The 25634-nt window shown below is 33.1% G+C and overlaps 1 protein-coding gene across 3 annotated transcripts; it reads left to right on the top strand.

Annotated features, from left to right (window-relative positions):
- The first annotated feature begins 4781 nt into the window (after positions 1-4781).
- Positions 4782-25598, top strand: LOC110619284 (GTPase-activating protein GYP2). Of its 3 annotated transcripts, none has more exons than XM_021762624.2 (18): positions 4782-5236; positions 5962-6031; positions 6400-7008; positions 7098-7280; positions 7378-7491; positions 7588-7646; positions 7810-7876; positions 8018-8069; positions 8177-8269; positions 8439-8522; positions 8637-9040; positions 9335-9396; positions 16854-16923; positions 18159-18239; positions 18324-18425; positions 20451-20575; positions 20928-21042; positions 25189-25598. In XM_021762624.2, exons 1-18 carry the CDS (start codon positions 5175-5177, stop codon positions 25294-25296), a joined length of 2460 nt encoding a protein of 819 aa, XP_021618316.1. In that variant the 5' UTR covers positions 4782-5174; the 3' UTR covers positions 25297-25598. The 3 variants fall into 3 exon arrangements, 2 of the variants coding, with proteins under 2 accessions (XP_021618316.1, XP_021618315.1); XM_021762623.2 differs by having other exon boundaries at positions 25186-25598; XR_002488635.2 differs by lacking the exons at positions 20451-20575; positions 20928-21042; positions 25189-25598 and adding an exon at positions 17707-17887 and having other exon boundaries at positions 18324-18426.
- Positions 25599-25634: the final 36 nt, after the last annotated feature.

Here is a 25634-nt window from a genome sequence, read left to right as displayed (position 1 = left end):
ACTTGTCTGGTGAGAGTGGACCCACTATTTTTTATGTTATTGTCAATTGCGGTGTCACCCCTTTTGCTTTTATGATCCGAGATTTGCAGTTGTAAGTTCATTAATTATTAAAAATTAGGAAAAGGAAAAAGAAAATTATATAATTTCACTCTTTTTATTTAAAAATTTATAATTTAATATATATTAAAATAATCCTGTAATATTATTCAGTTAGTTAATAATAATAATTTTTTAGTATTATAAAAAAATATTAGTATAATAATTAAAATATAATTATTAATTAAAAATAAAAAAATATAAAAAAATATTATATAATTTCATTTATTTTTATTTTTATAATATGTAGTTCAATTTTTATTAAATTAATATTTTATGATATGATTAATATTTATTTAGTGTTTAAAAATTAAAGCTATTTATTAATAATATAATATTATAATATTATTTTAATATAAATTAAATTACATTTTAAAGTAAAAAATCAATAAAAATACAGAATATTACAATACTACAAATTATAACTCCAATCACATAATATCTACCATTTAATATTTAATCATTCAAATCACTAAATTAATTAATAGTTTTAATTTTAAAAAAATATATAATAATTTTTTTAAAATATCCATTAAATAATATTATTCTTTTATTTATTAATATTAAATGACTCAAAAATTAATAAAAAAAGTAAAATTACCTTAAAATTTTTAAATTGGCATATGATTTGAAATAAAAAAGAATTATAAAAAATGACTGATATTATGAGATGGAAGTAATATTTTATATTTTAGTTTTTAAATATTATTATTATTAATAAGTCAGTTTCTGTATTTTCAGAAATCTATTAAAAAGTTATTAACTTTTTTCTTCATTAATAAAAAAATTTTTCAGTCATTTTTTCCGTTAAAGATAGATAAATAATGAAAGAGAAACTTTTTAAAATTTAATTTTTCTCTCAAATTAAACTCTTTTCTTTGATATTATTATTATTAACAAGTCGGTATCTACATTTTCAAACATCTATTAAAATGTCCTTGTTTTTTCTCATATCTATTAAAATATGTTTATCGTTTTTTTTGGTCAACGAAATAGTCCATTCTCCTCCTTTCCTGCTCCTCCTACTCCTCTCCTCCTCCTACTTCTTAAAAAAAAGAAAATACGAAGAATAAGATGATGATGACGAATAAGAAAAATAAGAAAAATAAGAAAAATAAGAAAAATAAGAAAAAAAAAAAAAATCTTTCTCCTCTCCTTAAAGAAGAAGAATAAGAAGACAAATAGAAGAAAAATAAAAAAAGAATAAGAAAAAGAAGAACTGAAGAAGAAGAGGAGGAATAATCAATGAAAAATAAGAAGGAGAAGGAGGAGGAAAGAATGAGATAATTTGATCTTTTATTATATTTTTAACTGCAGAAATAGATGAAAGGACTATTTTGTTGACGAAAAAAAAAATAATAATATTTTAATAGTTTTTTGAAAATACAAAAATTGATTTGTTAATAATAGCGAGTATAAATCTTTCTATTATTTAATATATTTATTTTAATAAATTTAATTACTTAATTTTTTATTTTAATATATATATGTCCGTTATTTCTATTTTTTAATTTTTAATCGAATTAATTAGTTTTGAAGGATAATTTGAATTTAATTTAATAAATGTAATTTAAAAACACAATTATGTAAATTTTTTTATTTTAAGCCATGAATTATTTGATTTTGTCTAATCATGATTTTTTCACCTTTAAGCAGTTTAATTAATGAAAAATTAATCTTGATAAAAACTTGAATTCAACTAAATGAATGGATTAAAAAATAAATTAAATAAAAATATAAGAAACATTAAATTTTGAAAAAAATTATGTTAAGAAAAACTCATTAATTAAATACTTTTAATATAAATAAATTAATTAATAATTTTTTAAAATTTTAAAAATATTTTAATATATTTTTTAAATTTATAAAAATAACAGAGGTTATTAAATAGTATATTTACTGATTAAAATTAATAGAAAAATTAATTAATAATTTTATAGGTATTTTAATATATTTTTTTAAATTAAAAAATTAATTAATAATTTTTTCATATTATATATATAAAATAGTAATTTTATAATATATATCGCGAAACCAAAATCGTTTTACTGTGTATTTCGCTAATGGGACAAAGAAGAAACTGAACGGGAAAAAGAAAAAACTTTGGTTGCCGACACTATGATAATCTGATTGTTTGGTCTATAAGACATTACTCATATAGTTCAATATAAAAGATAAATTAGATATAATTCTACATGAAATCGTAATCTATTAAAATTTTTAACAAAAATACTTTATTAAACCTCAAACATGTAAATAAAATATAATTAAAAATAAAAAAATAACCCAAAAAAATAACTTTTGAATAGCTTTTTTTTTATCTTATTTTTCTTAATAGTTGAAAATATATATAATGGTAATATTTTATAATTTTTTATATATAAAATTATTCAATATATAAGTAGTGAATTATTAAATAAAAATTCGGTCAATCTTTTAGTATTATAAAAATTTTATTAATTAATTTTTCTGTATTAAAAAATATTTTAAATTTTTTATAATATTTAACTATTAAAATTAATAAATTAATTAATTAATAATTTTTTAAAATATTAAAAGTATTTTAATATATTTTTTAAAACTTGAAACAAAGTAATAAATGTTCGCATAGTATAAAAATTAAATATTAAAATTTTCAATTATTTATAACCTAAAACTCATTTATAGGAAAAGGAGGCGCTTTCGCTGCCAAGTCATATGGCAATGGCTCTAGAAGTTCTAACAAGTAACAACCACAAGTCGGGGTGAGTAATTGGTTTACTCGGTTTAAAATCAAAGCGAACTGAATGAATTGAAAATTGAAATTTTAATATTTATAAAAATTGAATCGAATTGATTTTAGTTAAAAATCGAATCGAATCGATCTGATTCGGTTCAATTTGATCTGTTTCGATTTTTAATAATTTTTTTATTTTTTATAATTTATTTTTAATATTTTAAAATTTAATTAAAATATTTTAATCTTAATATAATTTAATTTCTATATATTATTTAAAAAATATATTATTATCACTAATCGGTTTGGTTTGATTTTTTTCGATTTTTTCTAATTAAAATTAAATCAAACCGAAATAACTGAAATTTTTGAAATTAAAAATTAAATCGAATTAAAATATATAAAAAATCGAATCAAATTTTTAATTTAATTCGATTCGATCGCTACCCTAACCAGAAGAGGAGGAAGAGAAGCAATTGACTACTTCATATGCTTTGCCTATCCTTCTCTATCTTTCGCAATTTAAATAACAAATTATAATTGAAAGAGGTAAAAAAAAAACTGATAATGGTGAATAAAATTGTAGCTTGATTTATTATTATAAACTTGTCTTTCCAAGCATTCATTTATTTAAAAAAAATAATTTGTATTTAAAAAATATTTTGTGAAAAATAATTTTTTATAGAAAATATTTTTAATAAAGTAATTTATTTTTTATTATTTAATTTTAATTAAAAAAACATATTAATAAATTTATATATAAAGGTTTTAATAAAAATATTAAATCGTGAAAAATAACTTAATTTTTTATTTGATAAAAAAATATTTTTTATTAACTAAATTTTTTAAATTATTTGAATGTTAAAAAAATATGAAAAAAAAATTGTGAAAGAAATGGAACTAGAATTTATGCCATTTTATTTTCTCTCACACTAAAAAAATAACATTTTAAAACTCTAGCCTCCAACTTCTTTTTTTCACATCCAATTAGGAAAAGAAATAGCAAGCTTACAAGAAATTTGTTTTGAAGAAAAAAAAATACTATTTAGTTTATGTATAAAAAAAATTATTAATTGGTATTTTAGTTTTAAAAGATATATTAAAATATTTATGGGATTTTATGGATTTATTTATTAATTTATTTATTAATTTTAATAATTAAATATTTATTATTTAATTTTTATAATATGATGAAATAAAATATTTTAACTGATAAATTACAGTTCATTTAAAATAAAATTAATAATTTTATGATAAATTATAATAAAAATAAAAATATAAAAAATAATAAAAATTTACTATTTAACTTATATAGTACGTGAAAATTTATAAGTTAATTTTTTGATTTTAAAAAGTATATTAAAAATATTTTTAAAATTTTAAAAAATCTATTAATTAATTATTATATTAATTTTAATTATAAAATATTTTATTATTTAATTTTTAATATAAGAAAACTCTTAATTTTATCAAAATATATACTAATTAGACTTTATTTATTTTAAAAAATAATTTATATTTAAAAACTATTTTTTGACATAATTTCTTTTTTTATTGTTTAATTTTAATTAAAATATAAAATATATTAACAAATTTTATATATAGAGAATTGTGGAAAATAAATTTTTCAAAAATGATTTAATTTTTCTTTTAATCATAAAAATAATTTTTATTAACTAAATATTTTTTAATATTTCAAACATAAAAAATTAGAAAATATTTTTCTTAAAAGTATTTCCCATACAACATACGGGATTTTAATCTCTCTATTTTAATGATGTTTTAATTTTTGATAATATTTATAATTAAAATAAATAAAAAGATTAATTAATAAATTTTTTAAAATTTTAAAATAATTTTTAAAATAAAAAATTAGCTAATAATTGTTTTTTATAATTAATGAACTAAATAGTAATTTTATAAAAAATAAAGTATATAAAATCTAATATCCGAAATGCGGATCCCACCCTCCAATAATTCGTCTCCTTGCAATTGCACTGAATCAGAATTCTCAGATCTACGCATCGCACAGTGCTTCTCTGAAACACTTAAAAGAGTTGAATTACCAAAAAGGACAGGCTCAACGGTGATCATCCTCGGTTTTCAAGTCTCACATTCTCCGTTACCCTTTTTGATCGACTTACTAAAAAAGTCACCCACATGTAACAATAACCTGACGCTAATCTCGGCTCCTTGCATGTGCCTTCTCCTTCTTCACTCCCTCTCACACAAAACCCGTTCTACTAGAGTAGCAGCGTAGCAACCACATCACCTCTGTCTCTCTCTCTAAATTTAGTTGCAGAGATTGAAGGACAGCATCCTCCTGAGATCTCTCCTAACAGACCAATCAAATCGATCCAGCATGAAGGCCCAAACCAAGGTCGCCAAGCCCGGGAACCCTCTCATCGCCTTTGAGCACAAGAGGTATTTGTAATTGTACTCTCATTTTTTACTAATTTTCATCTTTAGACACGCGTCCTCACTCCTTGCTAGGTGTATTTCTTTGATCTGTCAAGTTTGGTTCCCTACTGTATATGTAGTTGCTGGCCATTGGTTGAAGTTCTCTGTAATTTCATTTGATCGCTGTTGATTAGTGTTGTGTTTTACGAGGATTCGCGGTTTTGAATTTTTTTTTTGCTTTGATCTTTTTTTTTTTTTTTTTTTTTTATGGGAAATGAGTGATTGATTAGAGATTTTTATGATTTTTGTTTCGGATATTGATTAATGTTGCTGACATTGTGTGATATTGAGATTAGTTTAGGAAGTAAGTGTGGTTTGTGGAATGTGGCATGGTTTTCTTTGAAGTAGTTGAGTTTGAGTTGGGGCAACGGGGAACGATATGGGAAGCAGAATCTGGGTTTTCAGTTGAATATGTTGTTGTCTGATTTGAGTCACCGATTTTGGAGGCAGATTGCAGGTAAGTGGAAATTCTATAATAATCCACATTTTTGTGTGTGTTATTTTTACTTTTGTTTGCTATGAAGAATTTGAATGGTAATTTTACGGATGGAGGAGGTATTATGTGTGTTTCAGTGTTTTGTCTGTTTTCGAGAAATCTTTTGAGTTTTTTTTTTGGTTATGCGGTTATAGATTCATGTGGACACGAAGATATTGAAGCTGAAGAGTTAATGAGTATTGGTTTTGTACAGGGATGCATATGGATTTGCAGTGAGACCCCAGCATGTACAAAGATACAGAGAATATGCTAATATCTACAAGGTTTTGTTCCCTTGCACTTTATTTCCCATTCAAATTAGTATTGCTAGTGCTCATTTTAGTTTCTGAGAGTTGTTGACCCTTGCTTTTGGTCACTGGTATCTTCAATAAGAGGATAGGAAACTCTCATTTGGCCTCATCTGAACTAAGCCATAATCCTACCAGCAATGAAAAAAAAAAGTGATTCTATTAGGCAATAGCTGCACTAGTTGGATTTTCTTGTTATCTTGATTGTTAGGTTAGTATTTAAGGAAAGTGGTCTAAAAGTTGATTGTTTTATACTCTATATTTGGTTGCCAAACATAGAGTAAAGAAACGATTCCAAATTTCCAATAGAGGGGAAAGTAATGTCCTTTTGTGATGCATTTTAGGAGGAAGAGGAGGAAAGATCAGATAGGTGGAAGAGTTTCTTGCAACGGCAAGCGGACTCTGAAAAATTGTCTGCAAATGGTTCATCTTTGGAGGAAGATAACAAGGCATTGCGTTCAGAGCAGGAGACCAACAATGGTTTAGCGAAGGGTGTGGAAGGAGATGATTTAAGCAGTGAGAAGACTGGCTCAAATGTTTTTCCTGAAGATCTTATAGAAAATGAAGAGAAACAGTTGAATGCCAATAAAAAAATTCATAGGGTCCAACTATGGACTGAGATTAGACCATCCCTTCATGCCATTGAGGACATGATGAGCATTCGGGTCGAAAAGAAGGGCAATCAACCAAAAGGTCAGCATGAGACTAAAAAAGAACATTCTATTGAAGATGCTAAATCAGCAAAAGGAGTTTCTGAAGAGGACTCAGAGGATGAGTTTTATGATGTGGAACGGTCAGACCCGGTTCAAGATGCCCCTTCAGGTGGCAGTGTTAGTGCTTCTGCCACAGGTGCTACTGCTGCTGATGTAACCCCTCTAGAATCTTTGTTCCCCTGGAAAGAAGAATTAGAGGTTCTTGTTCGTGGGGGTGTCCCAATGGCACTTAGGGGAGAGGTGGGCTTTGCACTTATTATTTATTTATTTATTCCATTTTAATTTTTGGCACATGAACTTTACAATTGATTTCACTCTTGCATTTCTAGCTCTGGCAAGCATTTGTAGGTGTGAAAACACGCCGTGTGGAGAAGTATTACCAGGATCTACTTGCTTCAGAAACTATTTCAGGAAATCATGTAGAAGAGAAGTCTGAATCTGAAAGTGTTTCTAAGGGTCCAACTACTGATCCTATAAGCATGCCTGAGAAATGGAAAGGGCAGATTGAGAAGGTCATTACATGGATGATCTTTCAGTTTTGGTGTGGATCCTGCTTTTATCCATTTGGCATTGTCAATACAAGTTTGTCAATTATTGGTGTTAATGCAGGATTTGCCACGAACATTTCCAGGTCATCCTGCTTTGGATGATGATGGTAGAAATGCTTTGAGGCGGTTGCTGACAGCATATGCTCGGCATAACCCCTCTGTTGGGTACTGTCAGGTGCTTGAAATGTATACCGCTTTCAGTGCTTGATGATATAAAATTTTTTTGTGCGACTAATTCTTATTTATTTTGTTGGGTTAAACATGTATGCAGGCAATGAATTTCTTTGCTGCCCTGTTGCTACTTCTGATGCCTGAGGAGAACGCCTTTTGGTAGGTCTCAAAGCTTGGTGAACATAATGTCTTTGGAATTGGATGCTATGGAGTAATGCGCTACTGTAGCAGCTATCCTATTTTTCTAGAGCAAGTTTAGCATCATATTTCCTTTCCAGATTTCTTGTCTGTGCATGCTTCTTAACGTGGTCTGAATTTTCAGGGCATTGATGGGCATTATTGACGACTATTTTGATGGCTATTACTCAGAAGAAATGATAGAGTCTCAGGTAATGCTTGCTACAGTTCTGTTTACAAACTGTCAGTCCTGTTTAGTGCATTTGTGCTTTTCCTCAGAAGATGGGAGACATAGGGTTAGATCAATTGACAGTTGTCAATGGATGTTCTGATTTGATGTTCCATTTTTTCAGGTTGACCAACTTGTTTTTGAGGAGTTGGTGCGGGAAAGGTTTCCTAAATTGGGTTTGTTATTTATTTATTTTGTTTTCATTGCTTTATTGCATATTATAACTTTCCTCTGGATGAAAATCTTTTGGTGATTTCTTATGTCAGTTTAACTTCTGGTACAGTAAATCATCTGGATTACCTGGGAGTGCAGGTTGCATGGGTTACTGGACCATGGTTCCTTTCAATTTTTATGAACATGCTTCCATGGGAAAGTGGTCAGTTTTTATGCTTTTAAGATGTGAACTTAGTCTTGTTTAGAACTGCATAATAAAGTTGGCTAATAAAGTATTGACTGTTTCTCCAATTTTTAGCATTCCTATTTTCATGGCATTTTTATTGCTCTGGTTATGAGCTTGCCTGTAATATATCATCCTTCTTTCACAGTTCTCCGAGTTTGGGATGTTCTTCTTTTTGAAGGAAATCGTGTTATGCTTTTTAGGACTGCACTTGCTTTGATGGAGTTATATGGTACTGGGTAAACTGTGTTGAAACTTTTATTTTTTACTGTGGCAGTTTGCTCTCCCTCATTTTTCATGACAGGTGTTTTTCTTTCTGAAACTTGACTGGGTTCAATTTTTGTAGGCCCCGCTTTAGTTACCACTAAGGATGCTGGGGATGCGGTCACTTTGCTACAGTCACTGGCTGGTTCAACATTTGATAGCAGTCAACTTGTATTGACAGCTTGCATGGGTTATCAAAATGTGAATGAAATCAGATTACAAGAGTTGAGAAATAAGCATCGACCAGCTGTTATAGCTGCAGTTGAGGAAAGAACAAAAGGGCTTCAAGCTTGGAGAGATTCACAGGGTCTGGCATCAAAGCTCTATAATTTCAAGCATGACCCCAAGTCAATGCTACTAGAAACAAATAAGCAGACTAGTGGTGATTTATCTCGTTCAGGGTCTGGATCCACTAATGCAGATGAGGTTCTTATAAGCTTGGCGGAGGACGCGGAGATAGACAGTGTTCCAGATCTTCAAGATCAGGTGGCTTCTCACCTCCACCCTGCCCCTCCCTTTAGCATAATAGAAAATTTGCAAATATTGAATGATGCATTGTACATTTGCTGATGCATAAATGATCTAAATTCATTTTGGTTCTATTGTAAATATGGGAATGATATATTGATTACTACTATTTTCTTCTTTTCCCTTTTATGCCTTTTTATTAAATTATTGTTTTGAACAAATTTATTCTTTGCTTTCCTTTGCTATGATGCCTGAGGCAAGTTGAGAACATGGATTTAATATTCTTTTCCTCAATAACATTAATTCATGCAGGTGGTGTGGTTGAAGGTCGAATTGTGCAAGTTGTTGGAGGAGAAAAGATCTGCTGTGCTGAGGTTAAAATTTTTTCTTCGTTCAATTTTGCTTACCATAGGGTCTCTACATGCTTCATGCCCCTCAAATTTTTGTGCTTTGTTGGTTATGTGGTAACTTTTTGCATCTTTTGTAAGTTAGGGCAGGCCTGGACCTTAAAATTGAAAATTTGGCAACTTTTGCATCATGGGGTTTTTGCACCTCTTGAAAATCTGAAGATGCTATTGAGTGGAGATTTGGGTTTTTGCATGTCTTGAAAATCTGAGGATGCTATTGAATGGAGATTTGCATTCTTCTTCTTTCTTCATCATGCAGTGGACACCTCATATGAAATCACAATGAATTTATTGAAATCAAGGATATTACAAACAAAAGATGAGAGGAAAATTTATGTGAACTATTTTTTCAAAAATTTTTTAACCATTTTCCAAAATGTTATAGTTCACTAGGATTCAGGGGAATGCCATGTAGCTTGATTGTGGCTTAGTACATAATAGCTTTTGGTTGAAGAAGCAAGGACTGGTGAGACCAATTATGTTGTATGGGAGTGAATGCTAGACATTTAATATATAACATACGCCAATGTATGGCAGAAGTGCAGATATTAAGATGGATGTTTAATAATCTAATAATTGATAAGCTTAGGAATGACCACATTCATAAGACAATGCATGTAGTATATACATAGTTTTTAAATGCTCAAGTCACACGAAGGCACCAAAGGCCTGGAGGTTAGGCAGGCAGGCACAAGCACACGCCTGAATGAAGCAAGATGCAAAAAGAAAGGGAATAATTTATTAAAATTTAAATAACATAGGATAATAATTTAAGTTTATCTACTCTCATAGTTGAATAATTTTGAGTTTTGGTGATATGATGATATTTTTGTTACAAATTATATTTATTTAATTGTCATTTACTTTTAACATCTTTAAATAATGTAATAATCAATTTAATGGCCACAATAAATCATATAAATTTAATCTACTGGAACAGTTATATGACACTATGCAATTTCATTTGATAACTTAGTGGCGTTAACAAGATTTTTTTTTGTCAAAAAGTAATTGAAATTTGAAAATACCTAAAAATTTTAAATCACACATATAAAACAAATTATGCTTAATTTTTAATATTAAAAAAAGCATGAAATAGAACACATGCAAGGACTGGCACAAAATTCCCAATATTGGCAATCAAAGAAAAATGGGCAGCATGACAACATAGAAGAGAGAGATTAGAGAAGTAACCAGAAGAAGAAAGAAAGAATAAAGAAAGACAAGAACAAAGAAGAAAAAGAACAAGAAAAAAAAAAAAGAATAAAAGGCGACTGAACTGTACTTCTTTGACCTAGAGGAGACTGGAGCAGATAAATGTAAGTGGTTGTTCTTCCTTCTTCTTCTTCATGTATGCTGCTGGGTTGAAATTCTTCCACATGTAACACGGAGGCGGACCTGGGATACACCTTGTGCTTGGTGTTGCCTTTTCAACATCTCCGCGTGGTGGCCTCTTAGGCACTGACCTTTGTGCTCTACTCACCTTGTGTCTCAGGGCGCACCTTTCACAACTATGAGTGCATATTGGATATAAAATGTGAGAGGGTTGTTAAAGATAGCTTGGTCGTATCCAACATAGAATGCCAAATGCCCTAGTAGGGAAAGGAAAGAAAAGGGAAGGAGGAGACTTAGGATGATAGGAAGGAAAATAGTATCAAAGGACTTCAGGAGTCATGAATATTAATGCAGATTTGGTATCTGACAGAGTTCAATGGCAGCAAAAGATCCATGTAGCCAATCCCAACTAGTTTGAGGCTTATGCTTTGTTGTGTTGTTGTTGTTATTATATTACTAACCCTCTACTAACCTTTTAGATCCTCAATAAATTTGCTTTAACTGTAGGCAGATGCAATCAATAGTTCACATGTGACTGAACTTATTCTATATTTTTTGATATGTGGTATCACAGTTGAGAAATTCTTTGCCGTCTTTTGACTGCATTTTACTGATACATGGATTGTTTTGACCATGCTCTGTCATTTTTTGCTGAATTGGGAGCGTCACCTCAAATTTTAGAATCTTTTGTTGATTCATTTTTGTGGGCATGTGTGTGTACGTGTGAGGGAGAGAGAGATAGGGAGAGAGATTCTCTGCACATGCCCTATGTTTTAATGGGTAGGTAATTTGGGTGGAGGTTACAAGAATGTTTACGACCACTATATGCAGTCATTTAGGCATAGATTTTTTTAGGTCTTGTCAGTTTGGTGTGGGATGCTTTTCTTTTGTAGAATTCAAGTTATTTTTATGGCTGCTTTCTAGTGGGATTGAGAGCCCTTTTCTTGTTGAAAGCATGCTTTTATTTAAAAATAAATTCTTAAAGGGCGAAGATGCCCAAAGATCCTGTAGAAAGATAATATTTGTTGTATATCACAATAAAAATTACAACCTATTTATACATGAGAGACGGTATCTAAACAGGAAGAAAAATCAAGCCTATGATTATGCAATCCCTAAGATTAAGTAACTAACCAATCTATCAATATTTACTTCCTATATTAACATATTTACTTCCTATAACCTATAACACTCCCCCTCAAGTTGGAGCATAAATGTTAATCATGCCCAACTTGTTACATATATAATCAACTCGAGTTCCATTTAGAACTTTAGTAAAGATATCTCCTAATTGTTCTCCAGTTCGGATATGTCCTGTTGATATTATCTTTTGTTGGACCTTTTCACGAACAAAATGACAATCAATCTCGATGTGTTTAGTCCTCTCGTGAAATACTGGATTGGAGGCAATGCGGATAGCTGCTTGATTATCACACCACAACTTAGCAGGCACCGAATTTGTGAACCCAACTTCTTCTAATAGTTGACGTACCCACAAGACTTCACAAACGGCTTGTGCCATGGCTCGATATTCAGATTTAGCACTAGAACAGGAGACCACATTTTGCTTCTTACTTTTCCATGAGACCAAGTTACCTCCCACAAAAACACAATACCCAGTAGTTGACCTCCTATCAACCTTCGAGCCGACCCAATCAGTATCAGAAAAACATTCAATATTTGAGTGCCCATGGTTGCCATAGAATAGCCCTCGCCCTGGGCCCCTTTAAGGTAACAGAGAATCTGTCCCAAAGCATCCCACTGGGCAACAGTAGGAGATGACATAAATTGACTTACCACACTCACTGAATATGCAATATCAGGACGAGTCACTGTCAAATAATTCAACTTGCCAATTAATCTTTTATACCTTTCAGGATCTGCAAATGGCTCACTGTCTTCTGTGGTAAGTTGCAGGTTAGGGGTCATTGGGGCACTACAAGGCTTAGCACCCAATTTTCCTGTTTCTGCTAACAAATCAAGAACATATTTTCTTTGAGACAAGAAGATGCCTTATACCGCATAACTTCGATTTCCAAGAAATATTTCAATAAACCCAAATCCTTTGTATGAAACTGTGTTTTAAGAAATTCTTTTAGGGATGTGATGCCAGTAATATCACTTCCTGTGATAACGATATCATCCACATATACTACAAGCAGAATTACTCCACTATCAGAATTTCTATAAAACACCGAGTGATCACACTTACTCATTTTCATTCCAAACTGTTGGACCACCTCACTAAACTTGTCAAACCATGCCCGAGGACTCTGTTTCAAGCCATAAAGGGATTTTCGAAGTCTACAAACCTTGCCTGACTCCTCCTGAGCAACAAAACCAGGTGGTTGCTCAATATAAACCTCCTCCTGAAGATCACCATGAAGAAAATCATTTTTAATATCCAGTTGATGCAAAGGCCAATCATGTGTAGCTGCCAAGGAAATAAACAATCGAACAGATGCGAGCTTGGCAACCGGGGAAAATGTATCAGAATAGTCAACTCCATAAGTTTGTGCATAACCTTTGGCCATTAAACGGGCCTTGAGGCGAGCAACAGATCCATCAAGATTTACTTTTACTGCAAACACCCATTTGCACCCAATAGCCCGCTTTCCTGGAGGCAAGGACATTAACTCCCAAGTACCATTAGTGTCAAGGGCTATCATTTCCTCTTCCATTGCAGCACGCCAACCAGGATGGGACAAAGCCTCAATAACAGTTTTGGGAACTGAAATAGAATCTAAAGCAGTGGCAAAACAACGAGAAGAAGAGGATAATTGATCATAAGAGACACAAGCTGAAATAGGATAAGTGCAAGTACGATTACCTTTACGAAGAGCAATGGGCAAATCCAAATCAGACAGTGAAGGATCAGTGGGAGTAGGATCTGTCGACGAAGAAGCGGGTAGCGGAGCGGAGTCAGAGTCCTCTAAGCGTCTGGAATACACATGAAAGATGGGAGGGCGACCTGGCACATGAGCGAAAGGTGTAGGAGTAGTCTGAGGAGACAGAGAGCGAACAGTGTATAACAAAAGGTCATCTTCCTCACCTTGGGTGTTTTAAACAGAGGATGGTGAAAAAAACGGAGTGGACTCAAAGAATGTTATATCTGCAGACATAAGATACCGATTCAGATCAGGAGAAAAACCACGATACCCTTTTTGACGTCGAGAGTAGCCAAAAAAGACACATTTGAGTGATTTGGGATCCAATTTAGTAACCTGTGGACGAACATCACGAGAAAAATAAGTACATCCAAAGATACGTGGCTCAATAGGAAATAAAGATTTAGTGGGAAACAAAATATTATAAGGGATATCACCATGAAGGATGGAGGAAGGCATGCGATTAATAAAAAAACAAGCAGTGGATACAACATCAGCCCAAAAGCATTTAAGTACTTTCATTTGGAATAAGAGGGCTCTGGCTACTTCAAGAAGATGTCGATTTTTTCTTTCGGCAACTCCATTTTGTGAAGGAGTGTCAACACAAGAGGACTGATGAAGAATCCCTTTTTGTAACAAATAAGATTGAAATTCTCCAGAGAGATACTCTTTAGCATTATCACTTTGCAATATACGAATGGGAACACTGAATTAGGTTTGGATTTCAGCATAAAACGCACAAAAGATAGAAAATAATTCTGAACGACTCTTCATTAAAAATAACCAAGTAGTACGAGAGAAGTCATCAACAAAAGTAACAAAGTACTTAAAGCCAGATTTAGACACAGTAGGACAAGGACCCCAAACATCTGAATGTACTAACTCAAAGGGGGACGAAGCCCGTTTATTGACTCGAGATACTGAAGGCAAACGATGATGTTTGGCAAATTGACAAGACTCACAATCTAAAACAGACAAAGAATGAAACTGTGGATATAACTTCTTCAAAGCTGAGAGAGAAGGATGCCCCAAACGATAATGAACATCAAAAGGTGTTAAACACGTGGAACATGCAAGTGATCTAGGTAGTTGCTGATCCAAGACGTAGAGACCCTCTGACTCACGCCCTCTACCAATAATCTGCTTCGTCGAAAGATCCTGAAAAATACAGTGATCAGAAAAGAATGAGACACAACAATTCAATGCACGAGTGAGTTTACTAACAGAAAGCAAATTAAATGCGAATTTAGGGAGACATAACACAGAGGATACAGAAAGAGAAGGGGTTGACATGACCAGAACCCATGACAAAAGATTTAGTACCATCAGCAAGAGTAACATAAGAAGTCGATGCATGAGACTCAAGATTGGACAAAATGGTAGAATTACCTGACATATGATCGGTAGCACCAGATTCAATAACCCATTTGGAGGATGAAGACACAAGACATGCAGTAGAGTTACCTAACTCGGCAATTGCAGTGGTAGAGGAGGAATTAGAGGATCTCAGAGATGCTTGGTATTGGGTGAATTGTGCTTACTCATCTTCAGATATCAAAATCCCCTGATCTGAAGGGGCCTCAACTGCCATATGCGCCATTTGTGTGCGCTGATTCTTATTCTGTAGTTTTTGACATATCTTCTTAGTATGTCCTGGTTCGCGGCAGTAATAACAAATGATTCCTCCTGAGTCAGAAGTAGAACCTGTTTCCCAGAATGCTGAGACCTTTTACCAGCATTAAAACCTCCCCTTTGACCACCTCTATTATTTTGTCTGCCACTGTCATTGCGGCTAACAAGGGCACTAGTGGGGTGTGAAGGAATTGGAGATTCTGTACGCAATACCTTAGTGAACACATCATGTAACGATGATATTTCAGAGTCAGAAAGAATCTGAGATTTAGCTGTCTCAAACTCTGGAGGGAGACCTGCAAGAAAGCTCATAACAGCCATTTGCTCTCGTTGAGCTTGTTGAGTTTTCACATCTATACTAAAGGGCATCAATACATTAAGTTCTTCATAAACTCTTTTAAAATCCATAAAATAGGATGTCAAAGTTCTATCATTTTTTTGGGCTCGGTAAAACGCCTTACACACATCATAAATACGGGAAATATTCCCTTTGCCAGAATACAGAAATTTCAAATACTCCATTAATTTTTTAACAAATTCACAGTGATTAATAAGACTAATCACCTCACTATGAATAGAATTTCGAATCTGCAGAAACAAACGAGCATCATCCCTCATCCAATCTCTACGAGTTTCATCAGTTGGAGGATCCTTGGTAAGATGATCATCCATTGCAATACTTCGTAAATAAATACAGAGTCTTACTCCAATCTAAAAAATTAGATCCATTTAATTTGTGTTTCGTGATTTTAGTCATCACAGGAATCACATCAGTTACAGTGGTTTTAACTTCAGCCATCAGAACAACCAACCCAAAACAATCAAAATAGCAAAGGATCAGAAGAACAGTACCCGTGAACAGTACCGATGAACAGTACCCGTGAACAGTGCCGATGAACAGTACCAAATAAAACTCCTCCACCCAACACCCGAACGGCAAACAAACTTCAGATCTGACAAGGGGTCGGTGTGGCGACTCCAGCGATGGTGAGATCCAAATGTTACCCTTTATGGATAACCCAAATGAACGGAGCCCTAAGTCTCCAAAAAAATTTTAAAACTTTACGAGAGAAAAGAAAAGAAAAATCTCTACGAGAAAGGCTCTGATACCATGTAGAAAGATAATATTTGTTGTATATCACAATAGAAATTACAACCTATTTATACATAAGAGACGGTATCTAAACAGGAAGAAAAATCAAGTCTATGATTATGCAATTCCTAAGATTAAGTAACTAATCCATCTATCAATATTTACTTCTTATATTAACATATTTACTTCCTATAACCTATAACAGATCCCAAGTAAGAGTGTTAAGCTTGAACATATGCAATTTTCTAGGTAAACTGTAAATCTAGAAGAATGAAAAGAAGGATTTTTGTCAGGTGGAAATCCATTTCAGAAACAATGTGCATAATTTATCTCTAGGTGATGCTCTATTTTTGGGAATAAAATTGTGTTGTCCTTTTCTCTAGGAAAAGGAAAATTCTAGTGATTACTACTATGTTATTGAGATCTGTCTTCTTTCTCATAATCAAGCAGTGATTTAATGCGGTTAAATTTTGCAGGGCAGAAGAGCTGGAGACTGCTTTGATGGAGATGGTCAAGCAAGATAATCGGCGGGAATTGAGTGCTAGGGTATATCCAAAATTACTTTCTTTGTCTCTTTCCCCTTTTCCTTCTTGTCCTCTCAAATGAGATTGTTCATTTCTTGCAATGAGAAAAGTGGTGAAGCAGGCTTAATGGTGAAAGATATTTTGACATTTCGGTTAGTTTTACCCCAAAATTGCAAAATTAGCTTCGTTTTGACCCACTGGTCAAAAATTAAAATTAGAAAATACAAAAATTAAATAGAAAAAGTCAATTTTTAGTGATTTTTAGGTTAGGAAGAGGAGACAGGAAAAATGTAAGAATTTTTATTAGATTAATATTAAATTTTTATGAGTGTTACTATTATTTTCAATTTTGACTAATTTAAGTCCGATAAAATTTCTCAAATTAAAAGTAAAAGATTTTAGGTACTTGAAAGAGCTTGAGAAGTTTGGGTTAGGCCTTGTTCTCTTGGAAAGTTCAAGGACAATGGTTAGACTGAAAATTATGCTGTATGCTATCTTTAGTGCAAGGAACTTATCACAAATGAATTTCCATTAAGGTTAAAGTACAATTACATTAGTGCAAAGGGACAAAACTGTGCTGCAGTCATCAAATGTCAATGGTCAACTGATTGTACAAAATTTTTTCCCCTTTAAATCTTGAAGTTACAAGTCGTGCTGCCATCCTTGTGTGGCTTTCTTCAAGGGTCATCCATATGAAAGAGGAATTTTGTTTTGTTTTGTGGTTTCGTCTTTTTTTGGTGGAGATATGGAATATGCAGAGATTGTGGAGGATTTTTGAAAATGAAAATGGAAAATTTTTTTTCAGGGAGAAGGAAGCACAGGAGCTTATGGCATGAACCATATTGGTTGTGCTCCTAAGTATTGGCTGACAAAGAACTTTGGGGTTCCTTGAGAACCATTTTCCCTTTATACATTTGTACTTATTGTGGGGCATTTTTCTTTTTAAGCTTTTTTTCGCCTTTTCCTTATGCTGGGCGCTTTTAAAGGTATTTCTAGCTAATGGTTTGAGCACTTGATACTTGTATCAATGAAAAAAGGATACAATATCCTTCTCATTGTATATTCCCCTTTTCTTTTTCTAATGAAATCTTCAGTTATACAATCCCCCTTCCCCCAAGATTATGATCATATAGTTGGTTGAGGGAAACATTTTGATGCAATACATAGTTATTGCATTAATGCATCCTAGCCAGCTCACTAAACTTCAGCCAAATGCATTACTCATTGACTTATTTAGGATCTGGTTGTGATCTATAGGTTGAACAGTTAGAGCAAGAGGTTTCTGAGCTGCGGAGGGCCCTTGCTGATAAGCAGGAACAAGAAAATGCGATGCTTCAGGTTTCATTGTTGCCCAACTGGGAGAGGGTGTTTCTTGTCTCTGATTGTTCTTAGGAATCTATGATAACTTGCTACTTAATGTAGGTTTTAATGCGGGTAGAGCAAGAGCAAAAAGTAACAGAAGATGCTCGCAGATATGCAGAGCAAGATGCAGCAGCACAGAGATATGCTTCTCAAGTTCTTCAGGTTTGTAAATTTTTTTTTCTTATTTTGAATGGTCTGCTGTATTTTCATGTATTGAAAAGTTCCGAAATTCTGATGGTTTCCACTCCCTTAATATTGAAAATAGCTATGTAAAAGTAGAAACTTTTCTTTTCCTTGATATTTTCACTATGGAACTTAGTATGGAAAAAGGTTAAATTGTAATGAGTTCGTGCAGTTTGCCATAATTAATGAGCCAATCCTTGTATTTTGAACTTGAATGATTTAGTTCCCAGCGATTATTTCGATTAATACTGTAGAATCCCACATTGGTTGTGGAAAGGGGTAATGTGCCCCTTATATGGGCTATAGGCACTCCTCCCCTTTGAGCTAGCTTTTGGAGTGAGTTAGGCTTGACTCAAATTTAACATTGTATTAGAGCCTCCCCATCTGATGTTGGGCGCCCTATAAATGTGCCACGCACCAGTAAAAATTCTGGGCGTGGGGGTGTGTTGAAACCCACATCGGTTGTGGAAAGGGATAATGTGCCCCTTATATGGGCTATAGGCACTCCTCCCCTTTGAGTTAACTTTTGGGTGGGTTAGGCCTGGCCCAAATTTAACAAATACATTGGTCTTTCCGTCTAATTTAGCTATTAGAGACACTTAAAAATTTTTACCCTTCCAATCATACAAAGTTTACAAAATTTGTCTGTCCCTCCCTCCCTCCCTCCCTCCCTCCCTCCCTCTCTCTCTCACATGTGCATGCTTCATCTCTCACAAACACACACACAGAAAATCGATCCAAATCTAAGAGAAATTTGCAACTTGCCAAAACAAAATGAATACAGAAAAACTCAAAATCAATATCAACAAGGGAAAAGCAAAGTAAAATTGCATCAATTGAATAAGGAAAACAGTCAATGAAAATTTAAATTCTTTACAAATGCTAAATAAGCAAAACCCCAAATGGCAAGAGATGATTTAAATTCTTTCAATCCCTCTTCACAATGTTGTACTCATTCCTCTCAATGCCTTCTTTTCCCTCTGGTTGTGCCAACAATCAACATCTGGAGCTTGAAAGTCGAATTTCTCTATTTGCCCATGAATATCCCTTTGCAGATCAAAACACCATGGACTTGATGCCATGCCAAATTTCTCCATTTTCCAAAGAACCACCTTTCTATTTTTCAGCAATTTGGCTAAGAGTGTTGTTGGGATCAACAGCGCTGGAAGAGCATCAAGTGTTAATTCGAATATTCAGTTGAAAGCAATGGCAGATAAGACTGAATGAGTAGGGCAATCTTTGGGTTTGATTGTCTCATTGTTATAGCAGCAGTTGCCATGAGGGAGAGAGAGGTTGGACAATCCAAAGTGGGTGCAATCAAAGATGATGACTTGTTCTTGAGGACCTGAATTTTGCATGGGAGAGATGCCTATGCTTTCTTGGAGAAGGACCCATCTCCCTCCTTTTGTGCTGGAGAAAAACAGATACACATTGAGAGAGAGGTTTCTGGGTTTTGATAATTTATCAAGAGGAGGTAACTCATTGTGAATTAGCACAAATTAAATTTGAAGGCAGCGGAGCAGTTTTTTTTCTTTTTCTTTTGTGTGCGTTGGCCGGGGGGTGAGGTTGGCTGGTTGAGGAGAGAGAGAGAGACTCAGGAGAGTGAGTTGGGGGTGTTAGGGATAGTGATGACAGATGAGGGTATCTAGGGAATAATAAGGTGCCTCTCTCGTTTAACTAGCTTGTCTGGTGAAATATACTGAAAAATTTGGAAGGAAGGAGGGATATATTTTCAAAATATATGGACCAAGTCATTTATTATGGGAAATTACAAGCGCTGTATGTAATTTACCCAAAAAAGTAAAAAGGTTTTTTAAAAAGTAGTCTCTTTCCATCTAGTTGTAGCAAGGAGCTTTATATATATGATATTAGTGAAGGCTGCTTGCATAATGGATCAGTTTTGTGCCTTAGCATGGAAGATTGCATTGGTTTTGTACAATATTTCTGATGGATTTTCTCTGTCCTGAATTTTCTTGCCTCATTTTATATCTTATATTTATGCAGGAAAAGTATGAAGAAGCTGTTGCATCATTGGCTGAAATGGAGAAAAGAGCAGTTATGGCAGAATCAATGTTGGAGGCTACCTTACAGTATCAATCTGGACAGCTTAAAGCCCAACCTTCACCTCGGTATGTAGTCAGTTTTGCTAAGCAAGAAGCCTCTAATGCGGCATTGCTTTGGCATGGATCTATGGGCATTCTTAGTATTGTAATTGGTCGTTTTCTTTAAATTTTTTAATGCATGGAGGTTAACTTCACAATTTTACCTTATATCTTTTTGTTTTCAATATCGAGTGCTTATCTACTTATCATTGCAGCCTCACTTGCGAAAAGAATAATCAAGCTAAGGAAAAACTTGGAAATATTTGCTTATTTGCAGTGTTCAATGTATATAAACAAGCAAGCAAGATGATTTATCTTATGCACATTTTTTGCCTAGTCATGTCAAGCACATAAGAAATACATGTTTTTTCCTGTATAGATCTTCTAATCCAGATTCACCACGGAGCAACCAAGAGCCTGTACAAGATATTCCTACACGAAAGATTAGTTTGCTAGCTCGGCCATTTGGACTTGGTTGGCGTGACCGAAACAAGGTTTGTCTTCAGTAGCTTAATTTTCCCTTGAATTCTTGGGTGCTTGCTTTGCCAAATAGATAGCAACTGACAAAGTAGTTACATTAGCAAAAATGAATTTGTAAGCTCTCTGAGATGGTGGAGAATTACAATAGGCAAAGTAGTTACCTGGATTTCCACCTTGTTTCAAAATTCATGGTTATGATTATTCACCCTGACTCCTGTGCTTGTGTTTTTCCTCAATCCAATGATTGTGCTAAAGAAAGGGGTTAGTCCGTAGCCTAGTATACCAATTTTTATTTAGGGAGTTTTTGCTTCCAGGCATTACTTTACCACCTAACCTAGGCATCCTATTCGTACTTGTCTCTGCTGGAATATTGTAGCAAGCCTTCTTCGCTGGAATAATGTTCACTGGGGCCCTTCGAAAATGGTATCCGAGTCTTGTTCAATCTTGTTAAATATCTTTTAAGAGCCATGATTCAATTTATTGGCTTAATGCCCAATTTAAACCCTATTCTTGTTAGGAAAGTTCAATTTATCCAATTTTCAACTTTTTTATCCAAATGAGTAGCCTAAAAGTATCAATTTAAGCTCAATTCAACTTAAAAATCAAGAATTCAAGAAATTTATCTTTTTTAATTTTTTTTTTTATCTAGATCAAGAGGTTTAGCGTTTTTTTTTTTTTTTTTGTTTAATTTTCGGGCTAAATTGAGCTTAATTTGAACTAATTTGGACAAGGTTGAAAATGGACTAAATTGTTCCCCTTATCTATTTATGTATTGATCCAGACTTGTTCAATGCATGTTGTTTTGCTGCTTTTCCTCTCTCCTTATTCTCCCTTTCTAGGTGGGTTGGTAAAATCCATCTTGCAATGTATGCGTTATGCATAACGGATAGCCCAAATTTATAACAAACAAGTTATATTTTATCTGCTAGTTTCTTATCTCTACTAGCTTATCTTATATCATTAGTTTATTATTAGATTTTGATCATCTTATCTTAATAATTTATTATCTAAATAATTATTTCTTTTAGTCTTTTATTTTAATTAGAAGTTGTGTGATTGTATAAACCTTCACTATATAAAGGGTTTATTTTTATTTAATAAAATAAGCAAAACAATTACAAACAAATCTAAGATGTGAGACTCTCTCATCAACGAGTCCGTAAGGTTAAAAGCTCCCTCTAATGAGCTCATTTTCCTCTATCCTCTTGTGATACGATCCGTGATCCGGAACTTTAATAACTTGGTATCAGACCAAGGCTGTCATGGGAGATCAATCCAGTTTACAACAGAAATTGAATGTCACGAGCAAAAAGAGATATGACCTTTGCTTGTAGCCATAGCTAAACATCTAACCTTAGCAGAAAATGCGGAAGAAAGATGAAATCTAGAAAGCTTAGTTGGAAGAGATAGTCACCAGTAGAATTTTTTTTTCCACTCAAACATATGAAAAGATAGACACCATACCTGCAGCAACAATGGTTCCAGACTATGCCAAACTTGACTTTTTCTTGTGCGATGGCATGGATGACCCATTATCTATAAGATTGTGGAGATTGTAGATCATAGTTTAAAAGACATGCATGAAAAAGTATGATGATAAGGGACACTCAGATGTTGCCTTTAATCCTGGCACCTGGGTTTGGGAAAATTTTCATTAGCTGACAGGCCTATCCTGAATCTGATGCTACGTGGGAGTATATCAATTATTTTCAAAATGTATAGCCTACTTTGAGCTTAAGGACAAATTATATTTGTAGAAATATAATATTTTGTTGTTGTTGTATTTCATAATAAAGATTACAACCTATTTATATATAAAAGACGGTATCTAAACAGGAAGGGAAATCAAGTCTATGATTATAGAATCTCTAAGATTAAGTAACTAACCCATCTATCAATATTTACTTGCTATATTAATATATTTACTTCCTATAATCTATAACACTCCCCCTCAAGTTGGAGCATAAATGTTAATTATGTCCAACTTGTTACATGTATAATCAACTCGTCCCATACAACTTAGCAGACATCAAATTTGTGAACCCAACTTCTTCCAATAGTTGATGTACCCACAAAACTTCACAAACGATTTTTGCCATGACTCGACATTCAGGTTCAGCACTAGAACGGGAGACCACATTTTCTCAGCTTGATAAAACGCCTTATACACATCATAAATACTAGAAATATCCCCTTTGCCAGAATATAGAAATTCCAAATACTCCATTAATTCTTTAACAAATTCAGAATGATTAATAAGACTAATCACCCTACTGTGAATAGAATTTCGAATTCGTAAACAGTACGCGATGAACAGTACTCGTGAACAGTACCCTATGAACAGTACTCGTGAACAGTGCCCGATGAACAGTACTCGTGAACAGTGTCCGATGAACAATACTCGTGAACAGTGTCCGATGAACAATACTCGTGAACAGTGTCCAATGAACAATACTCGTGAACAGTGCCCGATAAACAGAGCCGTAAGTCTCCAAATGTTACCTTTTATGAATAATCCAAATGAACAGAGCCCTAAGTCTCTAAATATTACCCTTTATGAGTAACCCAAATGAAAAGAGCCTAAGTTTCCAAATGTTACCCTTTATGGATAACCCAAATGAACAGAGCCCTAAGTCTCTAAATATTACCCTTTATAAGTAACCCAAATGAACAGAGCCCTAAATCTCCAAACGTTACCCTCTATGAGTAACCCAAATGAAAAGAATCCTAAGTCTCCAAATGTTACCCTTTATGAGTAACTCAAATAAACAGAGCCCTCAGTCTCCAAATGTTACCCTTTTATGGGTAACTCAAATAAACAGTATCAAAAAACGCCTTCACCCAATACCCAAATGGCAAACGAACCACAAATCTGACAAGGGGCTGCAAGGCGACTTTGTTATCTCTTTAGATGAACGATGAGAAACAAATATTACCCTAGATGGATAACACAAAAGAACAAGAGTCCTAAGTCTCTAAAAATTTAAAACTTGACGAGAGAAAACAAAAATAAATCTTTATGAGAATGGCTCTGATACCATATAGAAATATAATATTTTGTTGTTGTATTTCATAATAAAGATTACAACCTATTTATATATAAAAGACGGTATTTAAACAGGAAGGGAAATCAAGTCTATGATTATAGAATCTTTAAGATTAAGTAACTAACCCATCTATCAATATTTACTTGCTATATTAATATATTTACTTCCTATAATCTATAACAATATTTTATCTGCTAGTTTCTTATCTTTATTATCTTATCTTATCTCATTAGTTTATTATTAGATTTTGATTTTCTTATCTTAATAATTTATTATCTAAATGATTACTTGTTTTAGTCTTCTATTTTAATTAGAAGTCTATAGTTGTAAAACCTCCACTATACAAGGGGTTTAATTTTATCCAATAAAATAAGTAGAACAATTACAAACACATTTGAGATTTAAGACTCTCTCAACAACAAGTCTTGAGGTGTTAAGAGCTCCCTCTAATGAGCTCATTTCCCATCTATCATCCCGTGATGCGATCTGTGACCCAGGACCTCAACAGTATGATCTCTTTACTGAGTGCCAACTGTGTACTGCAAATCTATAGCCACAGGTTGCATTTTGTTTTCATGATGAGAATTCAGATTTTCTACGAGATTAGATTTATTATTTGGAGTTTTGGACTTTATTAACCTTAATTATGCTTGTTTGAGCTTTCTTGTCCATTTACTGAAGGTGCATGTAGTTTTTTTGAGTATGCTTGTCTTGAGATTGTTATTCTTATTGCTAATGCCATTATTATCTTTCAAGATTCGGGATTATCATCTGATTGAAGAGAACTCGTCAGTTAAATTTGTTCTTTTGGCTTAATCAAGGCACTGTATTTGAGACAGCTATGCTTTCATGGGACGTATAATTTTCCCTTGCCTTCAATGTGCTAATGAGGACAAGGATGTCCTCATATTTCAAATATAGAAATATCTGCAGTTATAGAAAACAGAGAAAATTATCCTTAAAAATCGCAAGCAACTAAATGCTGTTGTTCATTAAAAAACAAATAAAAACAACTTTTAGTCTGTTACTAGCGAGTATTTGTTTATATGCTGCTAAGTTACAAGTTGCTTGATGTTTTCAACTGAGGGTTGTAATTCAAATCAAATGCAGCAGGCGAAACCCGCAAATGTCGAGGAGGCAAACAATGGTAAATCGTCCAATGAGGTACAGATTCCAAGCACTGAGCAGAAGGATGCAAGTGGCGATTCAGTTCAAGAGTAGAGAAATTGCAGGTTTGCCATAGATGATACTACACGTAGATGTTGAAATCTCTAAGTAGATGTCGGCAAGGTAGATATTTTTTGTGTAGCAGTGCATTCTCGGTGAGAGAATAATAGAATAGATTTTTTTAATCATTATTTTTTATTTTTTTGATCTGTAATTTTTGAATCAGACAAGACTTTGTAGAGTTTTATCCATTGATTGTCTGTTCATTTAAACTGTAATAATAGTTGCAGAGGGGTGTAGAATGTAAAACAGACATGAGGTCCAAATAGTGAAAAGAAATTGTATAATCTTTTCCATGAGCGTCGCTTCCCATTTTTGGAGTTCTTTATTAT

The sequence above is a fragment of the Manihot esculenta genome, chromosome 7 (assembly GCF_001659605.2).
Source record: "Manihot esculenta cultivar AM560-2 chromosome 7, M.esculenta_v8, whole genome shotgun sequence".
NCBI lineage: Eukaryota > Viridiplantae > Streptophyta > Magnoliopsida > Malpighiales > Euphorbiaceae > Manihot > Manihot esculenta.
Note: the sequence above shows the minus strand (reverse complement) of the source record. Positions and strands in the feature narration are given on the sequence as shown.